The sequence below is a fragment of the Tupaia chinensis genome, unplaced genomic scaffold, assembly GCF_000334495.1.
Source record: "Tupaia chinensis unplaced genomic scaffold, TupChi_1.0 Scaffold000043_1, whole genome shotgun sequence".
NCBI lineage: Eukaryota > Metazoa > Chordata > Mammalia > Scandentia > Tupaiidae > Tupaia > Tupaia belangeri.
Genome location: NW_006159499.1, coordinates 420,089 through 446,356, shown reverse-complemented (window position 1 = coordinate 446,356; position 26,268 = coordinate 420,089). Strand labels below are relative to the sequence as shown.

Below are 26,268 nucleotides of genomic sequence, written 5' to 3'. Positions count from 1 at the left end.
GTTTCAGCCCCGGGACAGGGTGCTGGACTGTTATTTTTTATAACTGGAAAACAAGAATAAAAACACCCACTAGATGAACCTCATAGGTATGTTGTATGGTTTAAATGAGTTCCAAAAATGATATTGTAAATTAGAAAGCCCCATAAAGATGTAAGCTGTGTTCAGCATCCCATGAGTTAGATATGTACATGTGATCTTTAAGTCCCCCCAAACTTAGGAGGGTTACTTTCCTAACATAAAAAGGTTCATCAATGATCAAATAAATGTTTTACTATGTTCACATAATTTTTCAATAAAGTATTAAGTATAAACCATTGTATCTGATATCCTATAAAGAACTACATATAAAACTATGAAGATCTAATTATATATGAAAAAGTATACATATTATGAAATCTAATTATGTCATCTCAGAACATATGATTATATCATTCCTAAGAAACTACTGTAGTGGCAATTCATATTTTACACGTATACAGTAATATCAATAAGTTTTACAAAAATAATCCTAAATCCATATTCCATTTCACACTTGAATTAAGTAGCGCATGCTTTCCTCCTGTGTCAGACCATTGCATCTCAGAGTTGGTGTTATGTATTCCCTGCTCAAGTCATCCGTGCAGACTGAAATCCCAGAAGATCATGGAGCTGGGCTTCCTACAGAAAACCATCAACTTCTCTGGTCGGGAAGGTCTCTAGAGCAATCCTCTTCATTTTCCTCTGAACAAGACAGGTTCAAGGCACTCATCACAGGATGGATCCAGGATGTAGTCTGTGTTACGTGACTTGAGAAGAACAAGGAATGCAATTAGAATCTGAAAGACTGTCCTTCTACCCATCCATGTAAGTGTAGATGCTGGTGACATTGTTTCTACCCAATTGTAGTTCCTTGTGATAGGAAGCGGCCAGAACTGGATCCAAAGGTTTCCGTAAGTCTTAGACATGCTTTAAAGTTTTCAGTGAAATCATTTCTTTCTTCTTTGATAAAAAGAAATGCATCATCTTTGACTCCTTTCTTTTCCTTACCTGCTATTCTGTCAGTCAGAAGGCCTGATCCTCTAGTTGTAACGTCTGGAATCTGTTCCTTCCTCTCCTTTTCCAAGGCAATAGCCTCAGTCATTGAAATTGCTTAGGTCCCTGACTCTGTTCTACTCCTTTTCTAATTCATTCTCTACTTCAGCCAAAAGATCTTCTTAAATGACAGCTACTAGAATTAGGATGAAGATTTGTTTCTTCTCTTTGGATACTTGGGATACTCTTCCTAGCTCTGGTTTATCCCACTGCCCGCTTCTATCCTAGATCAGTTTCCCTGGACTTTGTCCTGCCCAAACTCAATTTAAGAAGCATCAGAAGCATCATCATGCCTTAGATTGAGTTTGAAGATCAATACCTATTATATCCTACATTATAGAGTAACATTTTCCAAAGTGTGTTCTAAGAGTTTTTTTTTAAAGAATTATTTTATTTAAATTGTTTATTTATTTATTTAAATTTGACCAGAGAGGGACAGAGCAAGAGAGAGCGAGAGTGAGAGTGAGAGTGAGAAAGAGAATGTGTGTGTATGTGTGTGTGTGTGTGTGCTTGTGAGAGAGAGAGACAGAGAGAGAGAGAGAGAGAGAAAGTGAGTGAGCCGCCAGGTTCAGGACTTGAACTGCAAATGGCCATGTGGGAGCCCATCACCCTTAACTATGCCACCTGCTGGCCTGAGTTTTTATAATAAATGTTATGTGAAGAGACTAGCAGTTGGTGTAATGGCTATGCCGCTGGACTCCCATGTAGTAGACCGTGGTTCTACTCCTGCACCCCGTGGCTTAAACTCACGCTGGGCGCGTGTACATGTGCCCAAGATCCCGAGAGAAGAACGGAGGAGAAGGGACTGTGGCATGACCATCTCCCCTGGGGGGTGATTTTTCACTTTCTGTCTCTCTGTCTCTCTCTGTCTTTCTGGAAAGTGCATGCACACTATAGCAAAAACCTCTCCAAAAAAAAAAAATGTTATGTGAAGACTTCTAAGGGCAAGTAAGTTTGAGATTTACCAGGCTAAACATAGTTAAACAGTTATCTTTACTGTAGTATTTCTTAGAGGCTTAATATGCGGATGCGCTCTCTGAGTCTCCAAGAGTATACAATATTGCTGAAACTAACATGCCTCTGTTAGAATACATGGAGCTAGTGTTATACAGAACACAATCGGGGAAGCACCATAAAAAAATGCACCTGCTCTACTGACTAATAATGACAATAACTGAAAATGTTCAACTTGGAACAAACGGTGTGTTTTACTGTCATTACTGGTTTGTTTTGCTTTCAATTCTATACCCTCAATTTTGTTTATAACACCTTGTACAAATGGTTTAACTCCTCTTTTAAATATTAAAAACATATCTTTCCAGAAAAAAAAAATCATTGATAGTTTCATGACGGGTGAAAGAGTTCAAGTCATTTAAGAATAAAGGTGAAGGTGACAAGACCCAGACATCTTCATAGTTTTAAAACCACAAAGATGGTTGACTGGTACAAAGAATCATTATTCTCTTGACAATAATTCACATTACTATTATCTCTTTAAGATGGATTAATGGAATTTCTTATTATGGAGGCTAAAGCATTTGATTCGGCACAGGTTAACTTCATTTCAAGGCCTTTCTAAAGCTGGAAAGCTGCCTAAATGGAAAGGGGTTTTAAAGAAATACTAATGAGTGTAACATGAGAAGGCTGGAATGCCACTGTAAGGTCAAATGAGGACACATTGTCCCATACAAAAGTACACGTTTAAAACTAAAAGAAAAAAGCTTGATGAGACAGCTTTGCTTATTTTAAAATCTGGATATATATATATTTTAATGTTTATCAGCACATCTACAATATGTTAGTCCAAAGCAGAAACTGTAATTTAAATGATCTTAAATCCTCCCTCTCCTATAATGTTCCCTAATTGGGGAGGATCAGAAAGAAGAAAAATAAGAACAATAACCTGAGGGGTAAGTTCAGGTGTATGCTTTGCTACTTGACTTGTTTTTACAAATAATATCCTCATGCTTAAAATATCATAACTATCCATATATGGATATTCCATTAAATTGATAATTTTGAATGATCAAAAACAAAATGTCTAGGGAAAATGTAGTTACAGATTCTCAACAATGAATATTAGAAAGGTCCATCAGAAAATCATCCTCACCAGTAACCTTCATTAAGCACTTAAAAAAAAAAAAAAGAACTTTTGCTAGAAGGCATGTGTACTTACTGGAGTTGGGGGGTAGGGGAGAAAATGAGAAAGCATCCTCTATAGGGTTGGCCACACTGCAATCCCTTCTCCATTTCTCCCTCCTTTCTGGATTTTGGGCAAGCATTACACACGTCTGGTGTGGTTTTCAAGCTGCTGGGTCTAGGACTCAAACTGTGCAGCTGGCCATGTTGGATGACAGTTGCCTTAGCCACCATACCACCCACTGGCTCCCATTAAGTCTTTTTCATCTCAAAAAAATCACATCTGATCTTACTCCAAATACAAAGATAATGCCATAAAACTTGATCACTCTTAGCCTCACATAGTTTTGTGTACATTCTTAAGTATATGCGCATACAGCTAAGGATTTAATATATAATTGCAATACCTACTCATTAGAAAAAAGAAAATCGAGGCACCAGAGAGATGTGTTCTGTGCTTCAAATACATATTTCACATGTGGGTCTTTAAGAGCATCCAGAACCAGTTAGACAGTGCTTCTGAAGTTCAGGTAATGTGCACGAAATGCCTGATCAAAGTAGATATTCAATGATATTCACAGCTTGTTTTATTAATAATTAGGCCTTTCCGATTATTATAAGAAAACTTTGCAATCCTAGGATGCTGGAATGGGGCCATTTGTGTGTATATCGTTCAGTTTTATGTCCTGGTGAACACTGTGGCTAAAGAGCCTTGACATAATCGGTATGATGAGATAATCCCAGATTTACTGGCTTGGAGAACATTTCAGAATTAGAAATATTTCCTCTCTGATTTGTGTGCTTGGTAATTCAGCTGAGAAGAGAGAGAATAAATCAGTGCTGTTGATTCTGTTTAATTAATAAAGACCCCATGGTTCATAAAGGGAGATGTTGCTACTTATTATGAAAAATTTAGAGGTCTGGAAAATAAATGAAGCTGATGATGAAACATGAAAATCTTCCATTTGAATATACAGTACCTCTGGCAAATGTTCCTGCAGAGATGCGACAGCGCATCTGACCTGATTTGGGGAGCAATCAACAGCAGTTCAGAAATATTTGAAAATCTAAAAAACATAATACTATTTGCCTTCGAATGATTGCCAAATCTATTGTTGAAAAACAGATCTGGACATTGTTGTGTATTTTAAAAAAAAAATAATATTAGTAAATTGAAAGACGTATTTTAGAGCTTATAAAATTCTAGGAGAACATGCTTTATTTTATTGGCATAGAAATGTAAGTGAATTATTTAAATCCCATTATAATTACCCTCCTTATGTTTCCTACCTCCTAGCTAGAGGAGCAAATGCTTTCTTTCAAAAGAATGAAATTTAGGACAGTCTGTTAAGAGAAAAGTGGTTTAAAGACAAAAAGTGCACTAGTTTTGTAGAAATTCATTCTTATAACCATCTGTGATGATGAAAGAGGTTCTTTTGTTATTCTTCCATTGTAGATGGTACTATTTATATATCACTGTGAATTTAGCAGGACTTGAATGTATTATTTTATCATGCTTATGATAAAGCTGCAGAATAATGAGCCAAATTAATTACCTTCTGATTTTTTTATGGGAATAATCTTATGTATGTAGTATTCATATGAATCAGAAAATAAAGACAAATAAGTAATTATATGTTAATGCAATTTGTTTCAGGCATCAGTAACTTTGAACCATTGGAAAATTTTATAACTGAGCAGAAACTACCAGCAGTAATGACAATAAAAAACTCATATTACATAATCCTAATTGAAAATAAATCAGAAGGTAAGAACAGAAAGTAAACCATGTCAATAAAATTTTGAAGTCACAAAGCCACAGTAAGGGAGCATGAAATGTTGCCACAGGCACTGGTCCTGAGGATGACTACAGATCTGTAATATGACGTATACATTCCAAAATATGTTTAAGGGAAAAACGGGAAGTACTGTTTACATTGAAATATGAGGGGATTTTAAAAAGTTCATGGAAAAGTGGAATTTAAATGTTTATTTTGGTGCAAAACATTTTTTTTTTGGAGAGGTTTTTTCGCTATAGGGCGCTTGCACTCGCCAGACAGACAGAGACATAGAGACAGAAAGCAAGAAATCACCCCCCAGGGGGGATGGTCACTCCGCAATCCCTTCTCCTCCATTCTCCTCTCGGGATCTTGGGCACGCACGCACACGTGCCCGGCGTGAGTTTTAAGTCACCGAGTCGGGGACGCGAACCGAGGTCGACTACGTGGGAGTCCAGCGACATAGCAATTACGCTAAGTGCTGGTTCCCGGTGCAAAACATTTTTGAAATCCATGCATAGTTTGTATATAATATGCATTTTTCCATAACATTTTTTCCCATAAATTTTTGAAGATCCCTTGTATAAAGGATTCTCATCCAGCATAAGGTAGGAAATATGCCCCTAAAATCAAAATGAATATTTCTTATTTATGAACAGTGTAAATATCATAGAATACTTTGAGTATTTTGAAGTAGGCATTTGGAAAATCTGGTGGGGCTCTGATCAAATATTAGCAGAATCTCATCCAAATCTTTACAGTCATGAGGGAAAATTTTATTTATATTATATACTTATGGTACCTTCTATGAAAAAGCTCAGATATCTTTAGAAATTAAAAAAGTACAATTAATTAAAAAATCATAAAGTCTCAGATATCAAACACTATAAGATTCTAAACCTACAAGTAATATATTACTTACACATAATATTAGAAAAACTGCTACATCACTAGACTTGTAAAAGGTGAACACTGAAAACTCTTGTGAAAAAACATGGAAAATACTGATTATATATTTTCAAATAATATACACAGGACTGGATTGCTGTCAAGTATTATGTGGAACTGAAACAGTCCAGGTCCAAAGCTGATATAATTAATTTTTCAGAGACAGATTATACCTCTGGGTAACTCTTAAAAATTGATGCTATTGGGGCCAGACAGAGGTGCAGCAGTAGAACATGACACTCTGTGAGGCAGTCCCACAGGGGAAGGTTCACTGTTTAAGTCTGGGGACGTCCTTGAATGTTCTAAGCATGTATGTGTCCATGGTCTGGGGTTGGCTGAAGGACAGGGAGGCATCTCTCGTTTGTGTTTTTTTTTTGTCTCTTGTTAAGGAAAGGGAGAAAAAAAAGAGCGAACATCACTTTTTAAAAAATTGATACTGTTTATAATTAGGATAAGACAAAAAAATACCAAAAAAAAAAAAAAAAAAAAAAAGAAAAGAAAAAAAGCAAAGACCATGTCATGCTGACAAGGATACAAGCAGGGCTATTGATACTAATAAACAATTATATAGAGCTACATAGTTTGTGTATTTGTTCCATCCTGTTTCCAAGAAGAGAATAATTCAAGAAGACATGTCTAATACTTTCCCAGCAAATACATGTCTACATTTTATAGACCTAAGAGTTTTTCTAAAATATGGAAAACAGGGTATATATATATATATATATATATATATAGTCAGAATATATATTATTGGATACTAAATTTAATGAAAAATAAGTCTGCAAGACCAATGGCAAAGATTTCATATTACATTCCCACTTGTGAGTAGAATTGCATGAAATATAGAAGCTACTTTTGTTTTTTCTTTATGAGAAGGAAAGAAAGGGAGAGAAGGGAGAAAGAAAGAGAAGTATGTTTTGACAGGCTCTCATGGTGTCCTGAGTCTCTTGCTCCAGCCTCCCAATTAGCTGGGATTGCAGTGGTGCACACCTGTGCCTGCAGTGTTCGTGGTGGCCCAGGAACGGGACCTGTGCCTCCCATGCAGCTTCTAGCCTTCCAAGTAGTGGCACTTGGAAGGGGGCAGAGACTACTTTTTAACAATCTTATTAAAAGAGTAAGCATTATAATACAAGTCATATAGGCTTTCATTTACTTTATCCAATATTAGTTTACTAAGCATTTGACTATATTTTTGTCAATGATCAAATCTGAAATCTTAAAAAGACTGTTATTTAAAACATAATTTCAGTTAGTTACATATTGATTCTAATATTATTTTTTCTACCAAAGTTAAACTTACTATGCTAAAAATATAAAAATTGAAGAATGTATATTATGTTGGAGAAGAATTTGTAAAACCACAAAGCTGAAAAGGACTTGAAAAGGTCCTTTGTGAGATATTTTGTCAGTATTATTACTCCATCATATAAAGCCACCTGGGAGTGACTTTAACAGGGAATAATCTTGAACTATACAAAAATTATAGTTTTGAAATAAATGCCATCAATTTCTATAGTTCTCTCATGAACCATAATAAAAGGACTAATTAGCATTTGGACCTGTGACTAAATGGGCTTAAACTGCCTTTTAGCACCATAATATATTTCAAAGAAGAGAAAGAATGATGGCTATATTCTCATTTTATATATGTGGAAACTGATATTGAGAGAGAGATGAAAAGTGAAACAAATTACTCCAGGTCATAAAGCTAGGCCATGTCAGAGCCAAAATCTAGACCCAAATAGGACTTCTGAGAATTTGGCCATTATGTTAAACTTCTCTCTGAGGCTCTGTTATCTGGGCTGGTTTCAAAAACAATATGTTAGGAGGCTCTGGGATGGATTAAATGACCATCTGAAAGGGGCTCTTCTGATGGACACGATAAAACAAAGACATGTGAATTGATTAATTTGATGACCATGTCTTTTTAAAAGTACTTCCCATGAGATTATTTTAAAATGATCTGTTTAACCATGAATAAAAAGAACCTGCATGAAGCCTTAGTCAGAGATTTTGTCCTTCCCTGTCTTATTCTTTTTACATCATGTAGCAAAAATCCTTTCGCCCACTAGACTGATACAGTAATTCTAACAATTTTGACTAGAGTTTATTTTCTAAATATGGGGTTGTTGGAATCACGCATTTTTGCATAGAAAAAAACAGCATGACTTTCCCATGGACCCAACAGTTAGAGGTATATGTAAATTTACTCAAGTCCCAGGCTTTAAGTTATAATTATTTATATAAAACAAATACTGTCAGCAAAACAAATCTTTTCTTTGTCTTTCTTTTTTTTGGAGAGGTTTTTGCAATAGGGCGCGTGTGCGCGCCAGACAGACAGAGAGAGACAGAGAGATAGAAAGCGAGAAATCACCCCCCAGGGGGGATGGCCACACCGCAATCCCTTCTCCTCTATTCTCCTCTAGGGATCTTGGGCACGCACGCACACGCGACTAGCGTGAGTTTAAGCCACCAGGTCTGGGACTCAAACCGCAGTCGACGACATGGGAGTCCAGCAACATAGCCATTACGCTAACTGCTGGTCCCAGCAAAACAAATCTTAACTACGATATTATAAAATGCCACAAAAGACAGATAGCTATGTTGGGAGCCTCCCCACCCGCCCTTATTCCCTACCTCTCACTGAAGTAACTTTACCAGACAGGGATTTTCAGCTTTGAAATGACCAGAATGAAAGTCTTATTTCCGGATATCTGACACCCAAGAGAGGGACAGAGATTTTCACAAAAGTGCCTGGCTAATGCTGATGTTGAGCAACAGAGTGCAAATATAAATCAAAACCTCCAGCCCTCCCTAAGATTAAGATAATGTGACACAGATGTTCGGGTCTGTTCTGTAGCAACTGAACACAACTTTACATCAGATAAGCATTTTGTGAATTATACTGTTTTTGATACTGATTTCACAATTTGCTTTTCATACAAATCATAAACCTTATTTTTGTGTGTAATTCTCGCAGTTGAAGAAACTAAGTCTCAGAGTTTAAACGCCTTGTCCAAAGTCACAGAGTAGCAGAGCTAAGACTTAGATGCAAGCCAAGGTCACTATTTCTTTCATTCAGACTGCAGGCCTGGTTTGAAATTCCAGCTTGTCCATATACTAACTGGGTTACCTGTGTGTTTCTGGGAAAGTTACTTAAACTCCAAGTCTCAGTTTCCTAATGTATAACACATATGACACCTGCCTCGACGGTTCAAGAGATAACACATGTAAATCTTCTAGTTCCAAGCCTAACATATTCTGGGTATACCATAACCAGTACCCTCTCCCCACCACCCTTAACTCCTTGTATTAGTTTTCTATTGTAGCAGTAAATTACCACAAATTTAGCGACTTAAAACAATACAAATTTACTAGCTTACAGTTTTATAGTTCAGAAGTCTAACATGGGTCTTATTGGGCTAAAATCAAAGGTTATGTTCCTTTCTGGACGTTCTAGAGGAAATCTATTTTTTTGTTTTTCCAGTTTCAGAAGGCCACTCACATCTCTTGGTTGATGTCCTCCTCCCCATTTTCAAAGCCAGCAACATGGCATATTTCAGATCCCACTTTAATTCTTGCTTCTTGTTCTCTTTTCTTCTACCTTCCAATTCCACTGCTAAAGACTTATTTAACTAGATTGGATTCATCTGGATAATCTAGCATACTCTTCCTATTTAAAATAATTTAATTAATAGTCTTAATTCCACCTGCAACCTTAATTTCTCTAGTCCCCTAACATGGTTACATGTTCTGGGGATTAGAAGTAAACATTATTAGGAGTCTATTTTTCTGTCTATCACATTCCCCTTCCCTGCAGTTTGCTTCTTTGGACAAATACTAGAACCCAAGGGAAAGGTACTGGTTTGAATGAATTATTGCAATTTGTCTAAAGCTTCACAAATGTCTAGAAAAAACTATAGTCAATATAGTAACAATGATAATCTACTGGACAAAGAAAAAGAAAGTGCTGGAGATCTTATGGAAAGTAACTTAAGGGTGAAAACAATTGTTATAGTTGATTTGACTTCCTCTCAAATTCTTGTGTTGAAGCTCTCATTTCCATTGTGGCTGTTTTGGGGAGAATGAGTCTGTGGGGAGCTAAGTAGAGTTAGATGAGATCATGGAGGTGAGGTATGGGTCTGCTGGAACCAGTGTCTTTGTAAGAAGAGGAAGAGATTCCAGGGACCTCCCTCTGCATACACAGAGAGGTCACGTGAGGACACAGCAAGAAAGCAATCCCTCCATGCCAGGAAATGGTCTTACCAGAAACCAACACTGACAACACACTGGTCTTGCACTTTTGGCCTCCAGAACTCTGAGAAAATAAAACTGTGTTGTTTAAGCCACCTAGTCTGTGGCAGTCAGGTAGACAATATGACAACCAAATTAGGATCAGAAAGTGTTTGACAAAAAAGTTAGTAATTGGAAGTAAATTTAATAAAGGGTCCCAGAGGCAGAGAAAATTCTATTTCTATGCTTAATCAAAGTATAACCTCATAAAGGTGATGAGTTCCAAATTCCTTTATGTAATTCTAGAAGATTTACTTATTATGTCTCAATGAGATACTGAAAAACATGCTTAAATGTCTAAGTTATACCTGTCATTGGCTAAATGCGGGGGGTGGGGGGGAAGAGTCTGATGTTAGATGACTAGATTTGGAATGTTTTATTCATTTCAGTGGGCTTTGCCATTCTAAATAACCCAAACCAGCTGGCTGGCCTTTCGTTTAAATGACAGTTTCTCATACAGCACTCCATACCCCTACACCTCTTTGTAGGTATTTATAGAAAACCCTGAGCAAGCTGTCTTAAACTCATGATCAATGCAACCTCTCTGCTCCTGTCACAGGGCTTTTGACTGGCCAGAGATTGGCATAAGTGTAGGTTTTGGCTACTGGTTTCTATTTGCAGCTGTGCAAATGTTGTCATTTAAAACTCCCACACGTGCAAACAGCAATAGTATAAAGTAAGGGGAGGGAGGGAAAATTAACATCTGTTGAGCACTCACCACATGCCATGTAAATTTTGTTAGAGGCTTTCATCTTTAATTTATTTCAATTCTGAAAACAATCTTGGGACATAGATATTATTATTCTTGTTTTTGGTTGAGAATAGAGGTACAGAGAATAGAAAAAGTTACTACTAAAGTTACACTCAAAAGCAGTGGCATAAACATTAGCACCCAGGTCTGTCTGACTAATAAAGCCCTCCCCACCCCACCCCCCATACCCATTGCTTCCCTAAACTGCCAATGACTATTTGTTCAGTTAATAAGTACGTATTCAATACCTGTGAATACTAGGCACTGTGAAAGGCACTGGATATCATAAACAAGTTATCACAAATATTCTGGCAAGTTCACTAAGCCACTCCTCAATGATCACACAGATGGTCTCAACTTTGAAATCTAAACTAGTGGTTTCAACACCTTACAACACACTTATTCATAGCTAAGAAATGTTTAGGGGCAAAATATAAAAATGGTCCCTGTTTCCTCCTTCAAGTCCTCTATTGGTTTCTTCTTGATAGTCTCATTAAAAGTAAAATGCTCAGGATCCTTACACACACACAAGATAGTGAAGAACCTACATGCATTCTCCCTATCTAGTCTGAAGTCAGCTGTACAGAATTCCCTAGACACCTCATCAAGAATCCCTTATACCCTATTCATCTGTCAGTGGACATTTTCTAACTTACTGAAAAAGAACCAAAGCAGGCGAATTAATGAAGTCTTGAGGAAGGGCTCTTGACAGTGGTCACTAAAGTGCAGCTAAAATAATCTGCCAAGGATTTAGGAAAAGCTAAAGGTAGTAGCTTATCACAATCCAGAAACCATCTCTTCTTTTCTACATTCTCCTCTCTATTCTACTGAATTTGCAATTGTATTAAATTAAGATAGGCTCTACTTGCAAAATGAAGCTAGGGGCAAAATCAAACAAAAAACAAACAAAAAAGTAACCATAAGTTCTTCTCTTGTTTTATTTCTTTTCTATTTTTTCCTTTATAAATGAGATGACAGTCCAACTGGAGCTTTTAATTACAGTAGGCTGACAATGACAAGCTTTATACATATATAGGTTATGATCCACATCCTTTCCTATCTGGGAACAACTGAACAGGATGTTTTACTCCAAGTTCAGACATTCATTTAAGACCAGTAATGAACTCGGATGAGAGAGAATTGAGAAAATTGTACCTATTGAAAATGATTTATGCTCTAAAGTCATAAAAGCAAAGCCCTCAACTATCAAACCATCTCATGAGGAATTTTAAGAGGGGGTCATCACTGTTTATGTTGTTATTACAACCTACTAATTGTATTACTACTGCTCATTTCTGACAGAGTTCCTGTGTTAGGAACATGCTCTTGAAGACCAATATCACAAAGATGTGGCATGCGTCCTATACATGCTCCTTTTCCCCTTGCATCTATGGCAGACGTTTCTCAGGATAAAGGTATTTTATCAGTGAGGTATGGCTTCAGAATTCACATACAACACTTGAGACAAACATTGCCAACTGACAGAGTTACTGTGAATTGAAATCTTTTGCCTTCCGTACTCTAGACAGAAACTTTTGTTTTATCCAGAAATCACATAGTCTCCTGAGGGTCTACTGACATCCATTCTTTTTTTTTTTTTTTTTTTTTTGAGAGATGTTTGTTATAGGATGCAAGTGCTCGCCTGAGAGACAGAGAAACAGAAAGTTAGAAATCACCCCAGGGGGGATGGCCATGCCATTGTCTCTTCTCCTCCATTCTCCTCTTGGGATTTTGGGCATACACACACACATGCCTGGCGTGAATTTTAAACTGCCACGCTCGGGACTTGAACTGTGATCAACTACGTGGGAGTCCAGTGACATAAACATTACACCATCTGCTGGTTCCCCAATTGTAATGCTGTAAGTCCAGTACTTCCTATGTAATAGAGAATGGGAACAATAACTTAGGTTTTAGGATCTGATATAAAGGTATAGTGACCCAAATGAATGTTTAAAAATCGTTAAGTCAAGTTTAATTGACTGAAAAATCATGAATGGTATAAATGAATATTCAAAGGAAGTATTTGAAATATACTGTTTAATTTTAACAAAAACTGAGAAAGCCACTATGCAGTATATTCTGGATGGGAAATCACATTTTGTATGTTGTGACAATGCTTAGGGGATGAATGTAAATTAATTAATTAAAGAAAAAAGTTTCAGAAGAAAAAAACCCACAAAAATTGTTTTTCTTGAAATAAAAAAAAAATACATATTTGATGACTGCAGTAAGCTATATAGCCCCAGCTAGGTGCTACTTCATAGTACGTTCATTCTCCTCACTGAGGTTTTTGCCTAAAGTCAGACTTGTGTTCATGGACATGTATATATCAGCTGCATTTGCTATTGGAAATATTTAGATTAATTAAGTTAATTAGTGAATCAATAAAATGGGGGGAAAAGGCATAGAAAGTAACCATGGATACCAGAGACAGTGTGGGAGGAGGGTGGGACATGGCCAAGAGATAGGGAATCAAGGATGGCAAAAATAAGCAACATATACAGGAAACAAGAACTGGAAAATTATTTGTTGCTTTATTGAGTCAATAGACACTGTATTCTGGATGGGAAATCTCATTCTGTATGCTGTAATGTATAGTGAATGAATGTAAATAAATTTTTAAAAAATTAACAAAAACTGAGAAATAGCATTCTAGTAGGCGTGCTCTACAATGGTGCCTCACATTCTTCACCTTATATTCACATTCTTGTGTACTTGTCTCCTACACTGTATCATATTGATCTGTATGACTAACAGCATTTGCAAAAGTGACTATCTGTCACTTCTGAGACTGTAAAAGACACTGTGGCTTTTTGTTTCTCTCTCTGTCTCTCTTGTCCTTTGCTTTGGGAAGAAGCACCTGCCATGTGGTAAGCAGCCCTGTGGCCCTGTGTGTCCATAATATGGCAATGAACTGAAGTCTCCTGAAAACAGATTCATGAGTGACCTTGGAACAAGTATTCTGGTCAGTCCACAAAACCACTCTTCAATTCCCAGCCCTGGCTATAGCTTGTCTACAACTTCATGAGAGATCCAGAGAGAGAGAGAGAGAGTAAGAATGAGAACAATCCAATCAGTACACTCTTAGATTCTTGACACTCTGTAACTATGTGAGAAAATATTTACTGTTTAAAGTTGAAAAGTTGAGGGAAATTTATCACCCAGAAATAGAGAATTAATTTATCTATCATTGTGATTCCAAATGTTTGATAAAAACAGTTAAGAGTGCAATAAAACAATTAGCGGCTATGTCTAACTTATAATATTTAAATTCAGTTTTACTAACAAACATGATAACTCTCATGATGATTCTGTTACATTATATAAGACCATATAAAGTATATGAACTTTTAAAGTGGAATCATAACAAAAGATTGTTATAAATCAATCATAGTATACAACATCAAATGGAAGATAAGAAGTAGGGTAGAGAAATGCTCAAGTTAATCAGATAATTTCATTATAGCACCATCAAGATAACTAATATTTAATTATGAAATTTAAGAATGCTGTAACTCTTTCTCAATGAAAATATAAAATTTTTTTTTCTAGAACGAACTGGTATATTACATATGCACATGCATGCACACAGATATAGTAAGTGAGTAGGCCCTGCTTACATGCATATTTGCACACTCACATTGGTACACACACACACACACTTATTAGTTTTATGAAATATCACTATAGCTTTAGCAATGCCCACACTGATTAAATTCATTTATGCCAGGTAAAATGCTTTCTTCTCTTGTATCAGAACTTAAGTAGATGACTAAGTATTAATAGATATACAATGAAAATGTGGATGAATAAGACAGGACTATTCAATGAGGACTGTATTTGTGTGGACATTCTTAGAGAGTACTGACAGTTATTCCCCTGCCTGAGGCTTTGTTTCCATCAGATTTAACAATTCCATTTCTGAGAAGACAGTGACAGATGCCAATTTAAGGGAAGAGATTATATGCATACAGACTATCATCTCCTCCAATGTTCTGAGAGGGTGATTTCAGTCTGAGTTCATTACTTGTTACTTCTTTCCTCCAAAGTATCACTCACCTGGTAAATGAACCATTCCCACCTCAAAAGCTAACGAGCTAGTCAGGCCCAAAAGTTGGGTTGGGGTAGGAAAAGAATGAAGATTAAAAAAGAAAAAAAAAAAAGAACCCTGAAACTAAATACTTCAAAGAAATACATATAATAGATGGTTGCTTATGCAGAGTTGAATTATCTGATAAAACCACCTAATGAATGTAGTAAGACCCATAGAGATTTCCCTATCAAAGTGTTAGAAAGAGCAGAGAGAGCGAAGAGGCCTAACCTGTGCCGAAAGTGTCTACTTTGGGATGAGAGTTACGACAAGCTGTTTAAATATTAGGTTGTCGGGAAAGTCATGATGTGTTTTTCTATGCAAAAATGCATCCTGACTTTCCCAACAACTCAAAACATAAGGACATTCATACTGGACAGAAATCCTATGAAGTGGTCGTACACTTTCCATTTTGTAACTGTAAAAATTAAAGCCCAGTGAAGTTAAGTAAACATGCCTAAGGTTGCTCAGCTATACTCTGGAAGTACCAGCATTTGAATTCAAGTTTCTCCAAGTCCAAAGCCCATGAAATACCAGATGGTTTTCCTGTAATCAAATCCACCTGCACCAGAATTTCAGAACTCGACTCATATAGAACCCCTACAGACCCACATTCAAGGACTATTTATAAACAATCTGAATTAGCCTGATTTTCTGGAGTCCTGTTCAAATAAGAATGTCTTAGAGATGAGAGTAGAGTGTGTAGAGAAAACACAGGAGAAAAACGAGCATGAGAGAAGGCCTGGCACATTATGAGCAGTGAGAGATGAGTGGAACAGCTGTGTCTCTGCTTAGCTTATACAGCTTAATAACTCCTGCAGAACTTACTCTATTATGAATAAGATGGATGTTTATAATGATTTTGTTCAGTGGCCTCTGTAGAAGAAGGCAGGGGAGTATGTAACACATATTAAGTAAGACTTTCATCAAGAATAATTTAACTAAATTGAGTCTCATTTTGGTCAATAGGGTTAAGTACAACAACAACAAAACAAACTCAAAGCAAGTGTCACATTCCTCCATGAGGCTGGATAGAAGCAGCACTGGTATATTATTACATTTTCTTATTTTTATTCTTTGACCTTCCTGATCTCTAGGAGATAACTACTTATTCTTAGAATTTTCTATTCTGCTATTTAAAAATGGATATAGAGCTATACCTAAATCAAGATCTCCTTAAAAATGTGTTTCTTGTCAGTTGCCATTGTACTAAAATAAGGAGATGGAGGTGATGCAGCATGCATGGGTATGCATGAGGGTGACTTTGGACTCAGACAACCTTGGATCTGTGTCTTGGCTCTGTGATTTCACCACTCTGTGACCTTGATGAGTTTAGCCTCTTTAACGAACAACTTCTCCAAGTGTAATAGTGATCCACTAATACCCACTATTGCCCTTAAGAGAACAAATTTATCTTAGGTCCTGTCCTGTTTTCCCTGTGCTTCAAGATTAAGATTGAAAAGAGAAATGATGGGCTTCCAAAAAACATACCCTTTGAGTTATATTTTTTGAGTAGTGAAAAGGAGACTAGACACATGGTGTATTTCTTTCTTTCTTTCTTTCTTTTTTTTTTTTTTGGAGAGGTTTTTGCTATAGGGCGCATGTGCTTGCAAGGCAGACAGAGAGAGACAGAGAGACAGAAAGTGAGAAATCACCCCCCAGGGATGGCCGCACCGCAATCCCTTCTCCGTTCTCTCGGGATCTTAGGCATGCATGCACGTGCGCCTGGCGTGAGTTTTAAACCACTGGGTCCAGGACGCAAACTGTGGTCGACTACATGGGAATTCAGTGACATAGCCATTGCGCTAACTGCTGGTCCCACATGGTGTATCTCTTATTCCTTCCACAGGAACTGTGAGTTACATCTCAGGGAAGCCAAAGGGCTGTTGACAGTATCTCTTTCTCTGCTCTCCTTAGATGCTTTTCTTCCTTGTAGTATGAGTTCAGCCCAAGACTATTGCTTTAGTCTGCAAGGGACAGTGGCTTGAGTCAGCAGGGTACTGGGTAATGAGTCAGACTGACTTTCTGGCTGGCCATCTCTTGTTCTTTTGGTGGGCAATTGGTTGTCCTTAGAATCCTTTTCTTTTAAGGCACTATTAGACTCTGACATTCAGTTTTAGGCTGTAAGTTAAGAAACACTGGGATAGCTAAGCTTAGGTAAAGGAGGCCCCCACAGGGTCTAGACTCATTTACTAACATTTAAAGGCCTTTAAATATAGAACTCCAGTTAATATAGCTCAAAGGGTTGTTCTGAGAATTCACTGAAATAAGGTTTATTCACATACTGTCCTATTTAGCTCTGAAGTTATTTTTTGTCTGGTTTTCCTCATTATTATGTATATTCTATGATATCAGGGAACTAGTTTATATATTTCCCCATTGCATCTCTAGGTCATGGAACATTGCCGGGCAAAAAGCAAATACTCAAAAAAATTTTTTTGCACAATAAATAAACTGTGGACATTCTAAAGCATTAAAAATGTTGATTGTTAAGAGGCTTTAAGACATAAAAATGAATTTTTCATTATATATTAACTTTTCATAAATATTGATACTACTAGCCAGTAAGTGAATTCACACAGTCGACATATAAGTTTAAATAATGATTCTGTTTCAATTTTTTGATGTTTCCTTTGAAATTATTACTGTTTTTTTTCTCCCCAAAATGATATCTGATATTAGCATTTAAATCACATGAAATGAAAAATGGTGAGACTTCATTTCTTGTTACTAGTTTTTGTAACCTCCAAGAAGGTTTTTGGTTTTGCTGATTATTCTGAAACTTCCAGGTTCTCTCCAGATGTGAAGAAAATTGCTTACTTGGTTGAGATGCTTGTACTTACTTGATGAAGTACTTGATTCCATCTGCTGTGTAAGCTTCCTCCCACCCGTAAGGTAAACCTAGAGTGAAAGGAAACCAAAAATACACTTAATAAGAAGATGAAGATAACTTTATTTCCTGGACACAAACCTCCCCTCTCTTTACAATTATTTGAATACATTTCTTGTACAAAATAATTTTCTAGAAATGGGAATTAAGACAATTCAGATGAGCTTTCACACTCAGCATCTTTAGAACACAATAAATAAGTCTTGAACAGTTAACAATCTGCTTTAGTTGCAATAACTGGATTATGACTTGTCATTTACATGTGGTGAGCATTTTTGTCAGCAGGATTCAAGCAAAAATGTGTGTTGCAGCGGATGGTTTCTGCCTGGAGGCAGAAGGATGGACAAGATGGCCTCTGCTTGTCTATTCTGGCTCAAAGTTTCTTTAATTGGCTTCCTTTACATTCTTTCACTGGGCTCCACAGGGAATTATCCATGAGTGCCAGATCAGCAGGGGTTTGAAAGTAGTTTTTGGATGAGACAAAATTCCTTATTAAGTTTGAAAGTTTAGCAAAGTGATTTACAATGGATTGTGGCATTTTACTTTGGTAATTAAGAATTTTGTGCACTAAACATAAACGGCCAAACAATTTGCTAAACTTAGCTTTCATTTGTGTAATGGGATTGAGAATAGTCAGCTATAAAGAGATGTGGATTGAAGTAAGCAAGCGATATTTGGCCATATTTCTGTAAATGAGGACATTTCCCTCCCTCTTCATATCAAGAGAGCAGCCACATACTGAGGCAGTAACATTCTTCTCTGTTTCAATTTTGGGTGGTACCCCTTTAGAATACAGTGGCTTCTACTCCTCCACTCCATCCCTGAGTACTGTTAAGGATGTGCTGGACCTTTCGGATCAGTTCTTTGACATTGGCTTTGATGGGCTCCTTCGATGGGTGTAAGACATAGTAACACGGGGCTAACTTGCTGGTGTGGCAGTGATGCTTTTCTAAAGAGAAGCCGGATCCCACCTGGTGACCATGGTTCAAGTCCCTAATCACACACCTGACATGTGTGAGCACCCAGAATCTGACAGGATGGAGGATTGGAGGAGGAGGATGACTGAGGGACCAGACCCTATGGATGGTGCTCATCTCTCTCTCTCTCTCATTTTTAGATGTGTACACAAGTGCTTTACCATGAATGAAGAAATAAAACGATAGCACACTAAAGAACAGACTCCATGGCTCCAGGAATCTACTCCTTTGGAAAGTAATTAAGCTTTAACAATAAATAATTGACTTTCTCCCCCGAGTCTCAACAAATAGTGGAACGAAAGTACAGAATGGTAAGTATTTGAATAAAACCTTACTTTATCACTATTCAGTTCTTAGAGAATATTTTTAAAGAAGTGGCTGTAGAGGATATTGTTTTTGTAATTAAGAATAAAGTGTGGTCTGGCCAGGGTGGTGCAGTGGGATGCCACTGCACAAGGCCGAGTCCACGTGGGAAGCCTGGGTTTAATTTCTTGACCAACCTGGACAGGCTAGGCATGGAGGTGCATACCTCTGATCTGATACTAGCTAACTGGCAGGCTGATGCAAACAATTACAAATGGAAACCCCTCTCAAAAATACCTCTGTCTCTCTTCCTTCTCACACAAGATCATGCTCTCTCTCTCTCAAAAAAAAAAAAAAAAAAAAAGGGAGAAAATAATGCTTTTCTTTATATTTATTTCTGATTTTTTAAAACATAGTATAAAATAAGATCTTGGGCAAAAATTCCATAATCATTCCTTTGTATATAAATGCAGGCCACATTGGAGTTTCTATTCTCTCTTAATGAATTGTGCTCCTACTTTAAGTAGAAAATAAGCACTTCTGAGAACGCCACATAAGTAAATGACTGGTTTCTTAAGAACCCCTGAAGTGACACTGTATATACACCTCTTATAGATGCCATTGACAGCACACGTCAACCAGGAAGACCATGGTAAGTTGCTGCTATACCAGTTCAAGTTAGATTTCTTTTCTTTTTTTTAAACTTGTATTTTTTTTTAAGAATTATTTTATTTAACTTTTTAATTTATAACTTGACCAGAGAAGGACAGAGCGAGAGTGAGAGAGAGAGAGAGAGAGAGAGAGAGAGAGAGAGAGAGAGAGAGAGAGAGAAAGCAAGCCCCCAAGTCTGGGACTCCAGCTGTGGTCTTCCATGTGGGAGTCCAGCGCCCTTAAGCACCGTGCCACCTGCAGGTCCCTCAAGTAGATTTATTTTCTGTCCTCACACTTCCTGCATCATTTTTACAGTGTACTTCATTCATCACTGATAATCTCCTCACCTGCACAGAAGGATCTAATGACTGAACATAGAAATCTTGTTCTTATGACAGGATTTCTAATCAAGGGCAAAGACAGCTACATGTGAGCCAGCTTATGTCCTGGTGGTTAAGGTGGCTAGATCCCACATGGCTAACTGCATAGTTCCAGTCCTGGACACAGTGGCTTGAAAAACACGTTGGGTATGCTTGTGTGCTTGCTCAAAAGTCCTGAAAGGAATGAGAGATGAAGGAGAGAGAATTGCGCTGTAGTCCTCACACCACAGGAGGTGCTTTTTTCCCTCCTCCCTGAAAGCGAACGTGCCATAAAGTAAATAAAACAGGCAGCTAAACGTTAAGAAAAACGTTATAGTGTGACTAAGAATTTTGTCTGCTAAATGACTTATCTGATCAGCACAATTATATCTATCATTATGATTTCTTCAAACACAAGTGTTCTAGTGAAAAGCAAAGAAAATGTACACATTAAAGAGAGTATCTCTTTTCTTTTCTTTTTTTAACTTGCTGGAGGGTGTGTACACTTACCAGGGAAGGGGAGAGAGAGAGAGAGAGAGAGAGAGAGAGAGAGAAAAGAAGAGAAGAGAAGAGAAGAGAAGAGAAGAGAAGAGAAGAGACAAAGAGGGAGAGGGAGAAAGCACCTTTAATGTGGCATGACTGTGCTGTAATTCCTTCTCCATGTCTCCATCTGGTCAGGATTTGGGCATTGATGTACACATGCCTGGTGTGCTTTCCAAGCTGCTCAGCGCTGGGATTCAAATCGCACAGTTGCCTACATGTAATCTAGCTTCCCCAACCACTAGGCCACAAGGCAAGACCACCAAAATAGTACCTTTAATCTACAGAACCATTTGAAAATTTAGATTGACATTGGAATATTACATTCCCAATGTCATCAGAATAGAATTCCTGCCTTGATTATTTTGTTATAAATATTAAACAAGAATAATAACCTCACCAGTAGATTTAGAAAGGTCCTAATTCATAAGCATTTAATTCAATATGGCTATTTAATGACTTTAGCCCTAAAGATAATCATGTGTAGGGCACCAGCAGTTAGCGTAATGGCTATGTCGCTGGACTCCCACGTGCTATGTCGCTGGACTCCCACGTAGTCGATCGCAGTTCGCGTCCTGGACCCGGTGGCTTAAAACTCACACTGGGCGCATGTGCGTGCGTGCCCAAAATCCCGAGAGGAGAATGGAGGAGAAGGGATTGCGGCGTGACCATCCCCCCTAGGGGGTGATTTCTCGCTTTCTGTTTCTCTGTCTCTCTCTGTCTGGCTGGCGAGCGCACGCGCCCTATAGCAAAAACATCTCAAAAAAAAAAAAAAAAGAAACTGAAAAACAGAAACATCTTATTTTATACAAAAAGAGCACCTCTGGTTTCCACAAGCTTATCTGATCACAATAGACTCAATTTTCCACTAGTAAAGCTTTTCATTTCTTCCTGATATGCATGTAATTGTAACATTATCTAAATACCTTTTAATAATCATTATTGTTACAAATATTAATATATTTCTACATTCCCCATATCTTTACACTTGCAAATATATAATGCGTCTACTTTCCTTTCTGCATTTGTTTTAAAACTGTTAGGATAACTATAATCACCTGAAATAGTTTCTAATTAGAATCGTTTGTGAACCTTTACATAACACTCTTCCCATCAGAGATCATCTATTTCCAACCAACGACTTCAGGGTTATGACTCCAAAATTTACATGGGTGTCTTGTCAAAGAGTCTCGAACATGCTCAATTTGGAATACTGGCTGTTACCTAAAACCCAACATACCCCAAACCAAACTCATCATGTCTCCATGTAAACCAGTTTATTTCCTAGTTTCCCAGTTTACTTAGGTACCAAAGATTCTCTTTGTCATTTTAGGCCCATGTATTCATTCACTAAACATGCATCCATCATTTATTATGTGTTCAGCATTTTGCCTGATGCTCAATATACAATGATGAACAAATAGACATGAATCTTGATCTTGTGGCGCTTTAAAAAAATCATAAATGAAGACATTAAGAATAAGAATGAGTACTATGAGGAAATAGTATGAAATACTATGAAAGAGCAACTTATAGCATAAACTAAACTCCCTAATACATAGAGAACCCTACACATCAACAGGAAAAGACCAGTGAGAAATAAAAAAAAAGGACAAACGTGAAATATTCACAACACTGAAAACAAATGCACTTAGACATGTGAACATATTCTTAACTTCACTCTTAAATAAATATTGCTTAAGAGAAATAGAAGTCTGGGGCCAGCAGGTGGCACAGTGGTTAAGGTGCTGGAATCCCACATGGCCAACCGCAGTACCAGTCAGAGACCTGGCAGCTTGTTTTCTCACTTTCTCTCACTGGTAAAATTAAAATAATAATAAGAAGAAATAAATTAAATAAATAATTATTTTATAAAAGGAGAACTATAAATCAAATTATTATGTGGTGGCATGTCCATCTATCAGATTAAATGCTAAAATTAAGAAGTAGTCTAATAATATATGGTGTTTAGGGTATTAAGAGACAGTCATTCTCATACTAATGGGAGCATAAAAGTATAAAAACAATTACGGGAGAGACTAGTCAGTATCTATATAAAATTTTAGCTGCTAATAACAACAGTTGATATTTCTTGACTGGCTATGTGCTAGATATTGCTGGAAGCACATTCATGTACTGATTCACTTCATCCTCAATGAATCTATGAGAGGCATATTATCATCCTTATTTTACAAACAGAGAGACTGGGAACAGAAAAGTTAAATAACTTGCCCAAGGTCACATATCTGGCTGGTGGCACCTCTCAGACTCACTGTGCTGAACTGCTTCCATGTATAGTTTATTCTAGCAATTCTTCTAGCAATGTGTCCTATAGCTATGTTATATGTACAGGATTGTGAATTGTAAAAAAATAAATGACTGGAAATAGTTTATCTCATCATCTAGGGAGACTGAGTAAATAAAGACGCTATATCCTGATAATGGAATGTTGGCCAGCTGTGAATAAGAATTTGGAAGTCCTTTATATACTGATTTGGATGGGAGGATTTGAGGTTGAAGAAGGCTCTCTGGAGTGCCTCGGGTTATCCAGGAAGAGGTGCAGAGAAGAATACTCTAGGGAGAGTGAAATGGCATCTGCAGTGGTTCTGGGATGGGGAAGATGTGCCATTAATTATAATACAAGGAAGTAGCCAGTTGGCCCTGGAGGAGAAGGAAGAGACACTCTCATACCCTGGACAGAACCTACTCAGACATGAGGCAAAAGTCATCTGTTCCTGGAAGAAGATTGTGAGAGAATTACAGCTCATCCCTCCCCTGACTCCAGGAAATGACAGATGATATTTTTGTGGTATAGAAACTAGGGGATTGAGAGGAGTAGAGAGAACCTGATGTCTTCACCTGCACTAACATTAAGTAAAATGTCACCTGCCACTGGGAGAAAAAGTTTCCCATCCAGAATCCTACACTAATACAAAGTAGAGTTTGACTCCCACAAAAGAAAGGCAGGAGACCCACTTGAACACTAAGTAGGAGGTAGCTGTTTGCCACAGAGGAGGGAAAAGTCCCACTTTTGAGACAGATGTACAAGAACTGCCTAAAACGGAGACTGAAGAGGAAAACCAGAAGCTTTCCTTCTGCTCTTCCTGATTCTCCACAAGCAGTACTAACCTTGTAGACTGCTGTCTACTGCAGGAGGAGGGCAAGAGAGTAGACACTGAACAGCTGCCGTGATGCAGGTATGCAGAGCCTGTTGACAGCTGAAGCTAGAGCAGAAATACTGAGGAAAAACTCTAGCACTCCAGACCTCCCATCAGAACAGGAGAATGGAAGACCAGCAGTGGAACAACTAGAAGTTCATGGTGAACTCAAGTTAACTGTAGAAACAACTACAAATAAAAACCCAGCTCAACTACAAATGAGACTGAATCAACTCCCCACACTTACGGTCAACAGAGAAGAGATATGCCTATTTCTGGGCTTACATATTATTTATTTTAGTTGCTATCATTTTGTACCTTCAAAGTATGACCTTCGATCCGATTAGGAAACACACAGGGAAAAGCTAGAGAAAAAAATAAAAAGACCTATTGCCAAAAGATAGAACCATTAATAGAACCAGATCCAGAGATGGAAAAAATGTTGGATTTTAAAACAACTTCTAACTTATACTTTTAAAAATCTAGTAGGGTCTAATAATGAAAGTTTATGTAACTATAACCATGCTCAGCTGCTTGTGCATATTGTGCAGAAAGTGGGCATCTGAATTCATTGACGAATGGAGTTCTGTTAAGTAGTGTGAAGTAAGGAGAAAGGTGCAAGTGAGTTGGGGGCACTGGTAGGAATCATTGGAATAATGAACCACTGACTCTCACCTGAATGAGAAGACAAGTACAAGCAACAGTGAAGGCTGAAGGATAGACACAATAGAAAGGTAAAGAGACAGGAGATCTTAATGAGGACAAGAGGCCATGCAGAGAACTGGAAAGCTGAGAGGTTCTCAGTGGAAGAGTAGGTGGTCTGAACCAGTGTCTGTGGATGCCAAGACTGGGGATAGGAGTGGAGGACTAAGGTAAAGTGGGGGGAAAAATCACTGACAAAATAGAACTGAAATATGGATGATGGCTGGAGCTGGGGTGGGAAGAAATCTGCAGAAGGAGAATCCTAAGAATACAACTGACAAAGGCAGTATCATCTAGCTCATACAGAACTCAGAGCCAGATTTATTTGAAAACCCTTGTTAGTTTAATTGCTATAAAAACTTGAATACAATGAACTTTTAGCATCTGATGTTCTGAGAAGAAAGAGAAAGAGAGTGGAGGATAGTTCCCTAATACAATGAACAAGGCATCACTAAAGAATATGGCATTTGTCACATAAGTGGAATTTTCACTTGGTTTGCAGTAGGAAAGTCGGTATCTATACAAACGTTCTTTAACTACGAGCTGAATAACCATGGGAAAGTAATAACCTTCTATAGTCTCAACTTCTTCATTTATATAGTAGTGATGATAGTAGCTATCCTGTTAGCTTATGGATTTATTATGAGACTTTTATTAGATAATATATAATTACACAATGAAACAGAAAGAGCATCATTAGTAGTAATGAAAATAACTAATTTCCATAGTATAAATAGTCAACAAGACTGATTCAAACCACTAATGTGATGTTACTGAATATGGAATTGGGAAGAAATGCATTGTAATGTACCAAGATATCATATTCTCAGATATTATACTCGTGAATAACCCCAAGAGCAAAAGTAATAGTAAAATGTAGGAAAATAATTAGGAAGTCATGTTTGTTTTTGTTATCTAGTCTTTTAACACAATGTATTTAATTTTTAGTTTAAGCATTTTAATTTTTAGTAATGATCATGTCTAATATTCAATGTAAAACATTCCTTTTTTCTTTTTAGAGATTTTTACTATTGAGCATGTGAACTTGCCAGACAGACAGAGATGCAGAAAGCAAAAAATTATCCTCCAGGGGGCATGGCTATGTTGCAATCCCTTCTCCTCCATTCTCCTCTTGGGATTTTGGGTACATAGGCACATATGCCCAGTGTGAGTTTCAAGCCACTGGGTCTGGGAATCGAACTGTCGTTGGCCATGTGGGAGTCCAGCATCACCTGCTGGCCCCCATACTTGACATTTTTATAAGTATTTTGTCGTTGGCCTTAACTCACTTTTTTTTTTTTTTTTTTTTTTTGCTATGAAATGTGTGCTCTCACCAGAAAGAAATAGAGACAGAGAGAAATAAATTGAGAAATCACCCCGGGGGGGGGGGGGGGAAATGGCCATGCCACAATTCCTTCTCCTCCATCATCCTTTTAGGATTTTGGGCAGACCTGCACATGTACCCAGTGAGATTTGCAAGTCACTGGGTCCAGGACTGAAACCACTCAGTTGGCCATGTGTGATCCAGCCACCTTAACCTCCATGGAATGATTGTGTGTCTTATTTATGTATTTTTTAGGTTTTTGCTATAGGGCATGTACACTCAAGAAGA

General features: G+C 37.4%; 1 protein-coding gene across 1 annotated transcript in view; it reads right to left on the bottom strand.

The window, feature by feature from the left end:
- Positions 1-252: 252 nt before the first annotated feature.
- Positions 253-26,268, bottom strand: part of STXBP4 (syntaxin binding protein 4) — a 175,966-nt gene continuing 149,950 nt past the window's right edge. The window contains exons 19-20 of the mRNA XM_014589289.1: positions 17,920-17,977; positions 253-785 (exon numbers count right to left, since the gene is read on the bottom strand). Coding sequence (XP_014444775.1) covers positions 671-785; positions 17,920-17,977 — 173 coding nt within the window. The 3' untranslated portion in view covers positions 253-670. The remainder of the gene's footprint in view (positions 786-17,919; positions 17,978-26,268) is intronic.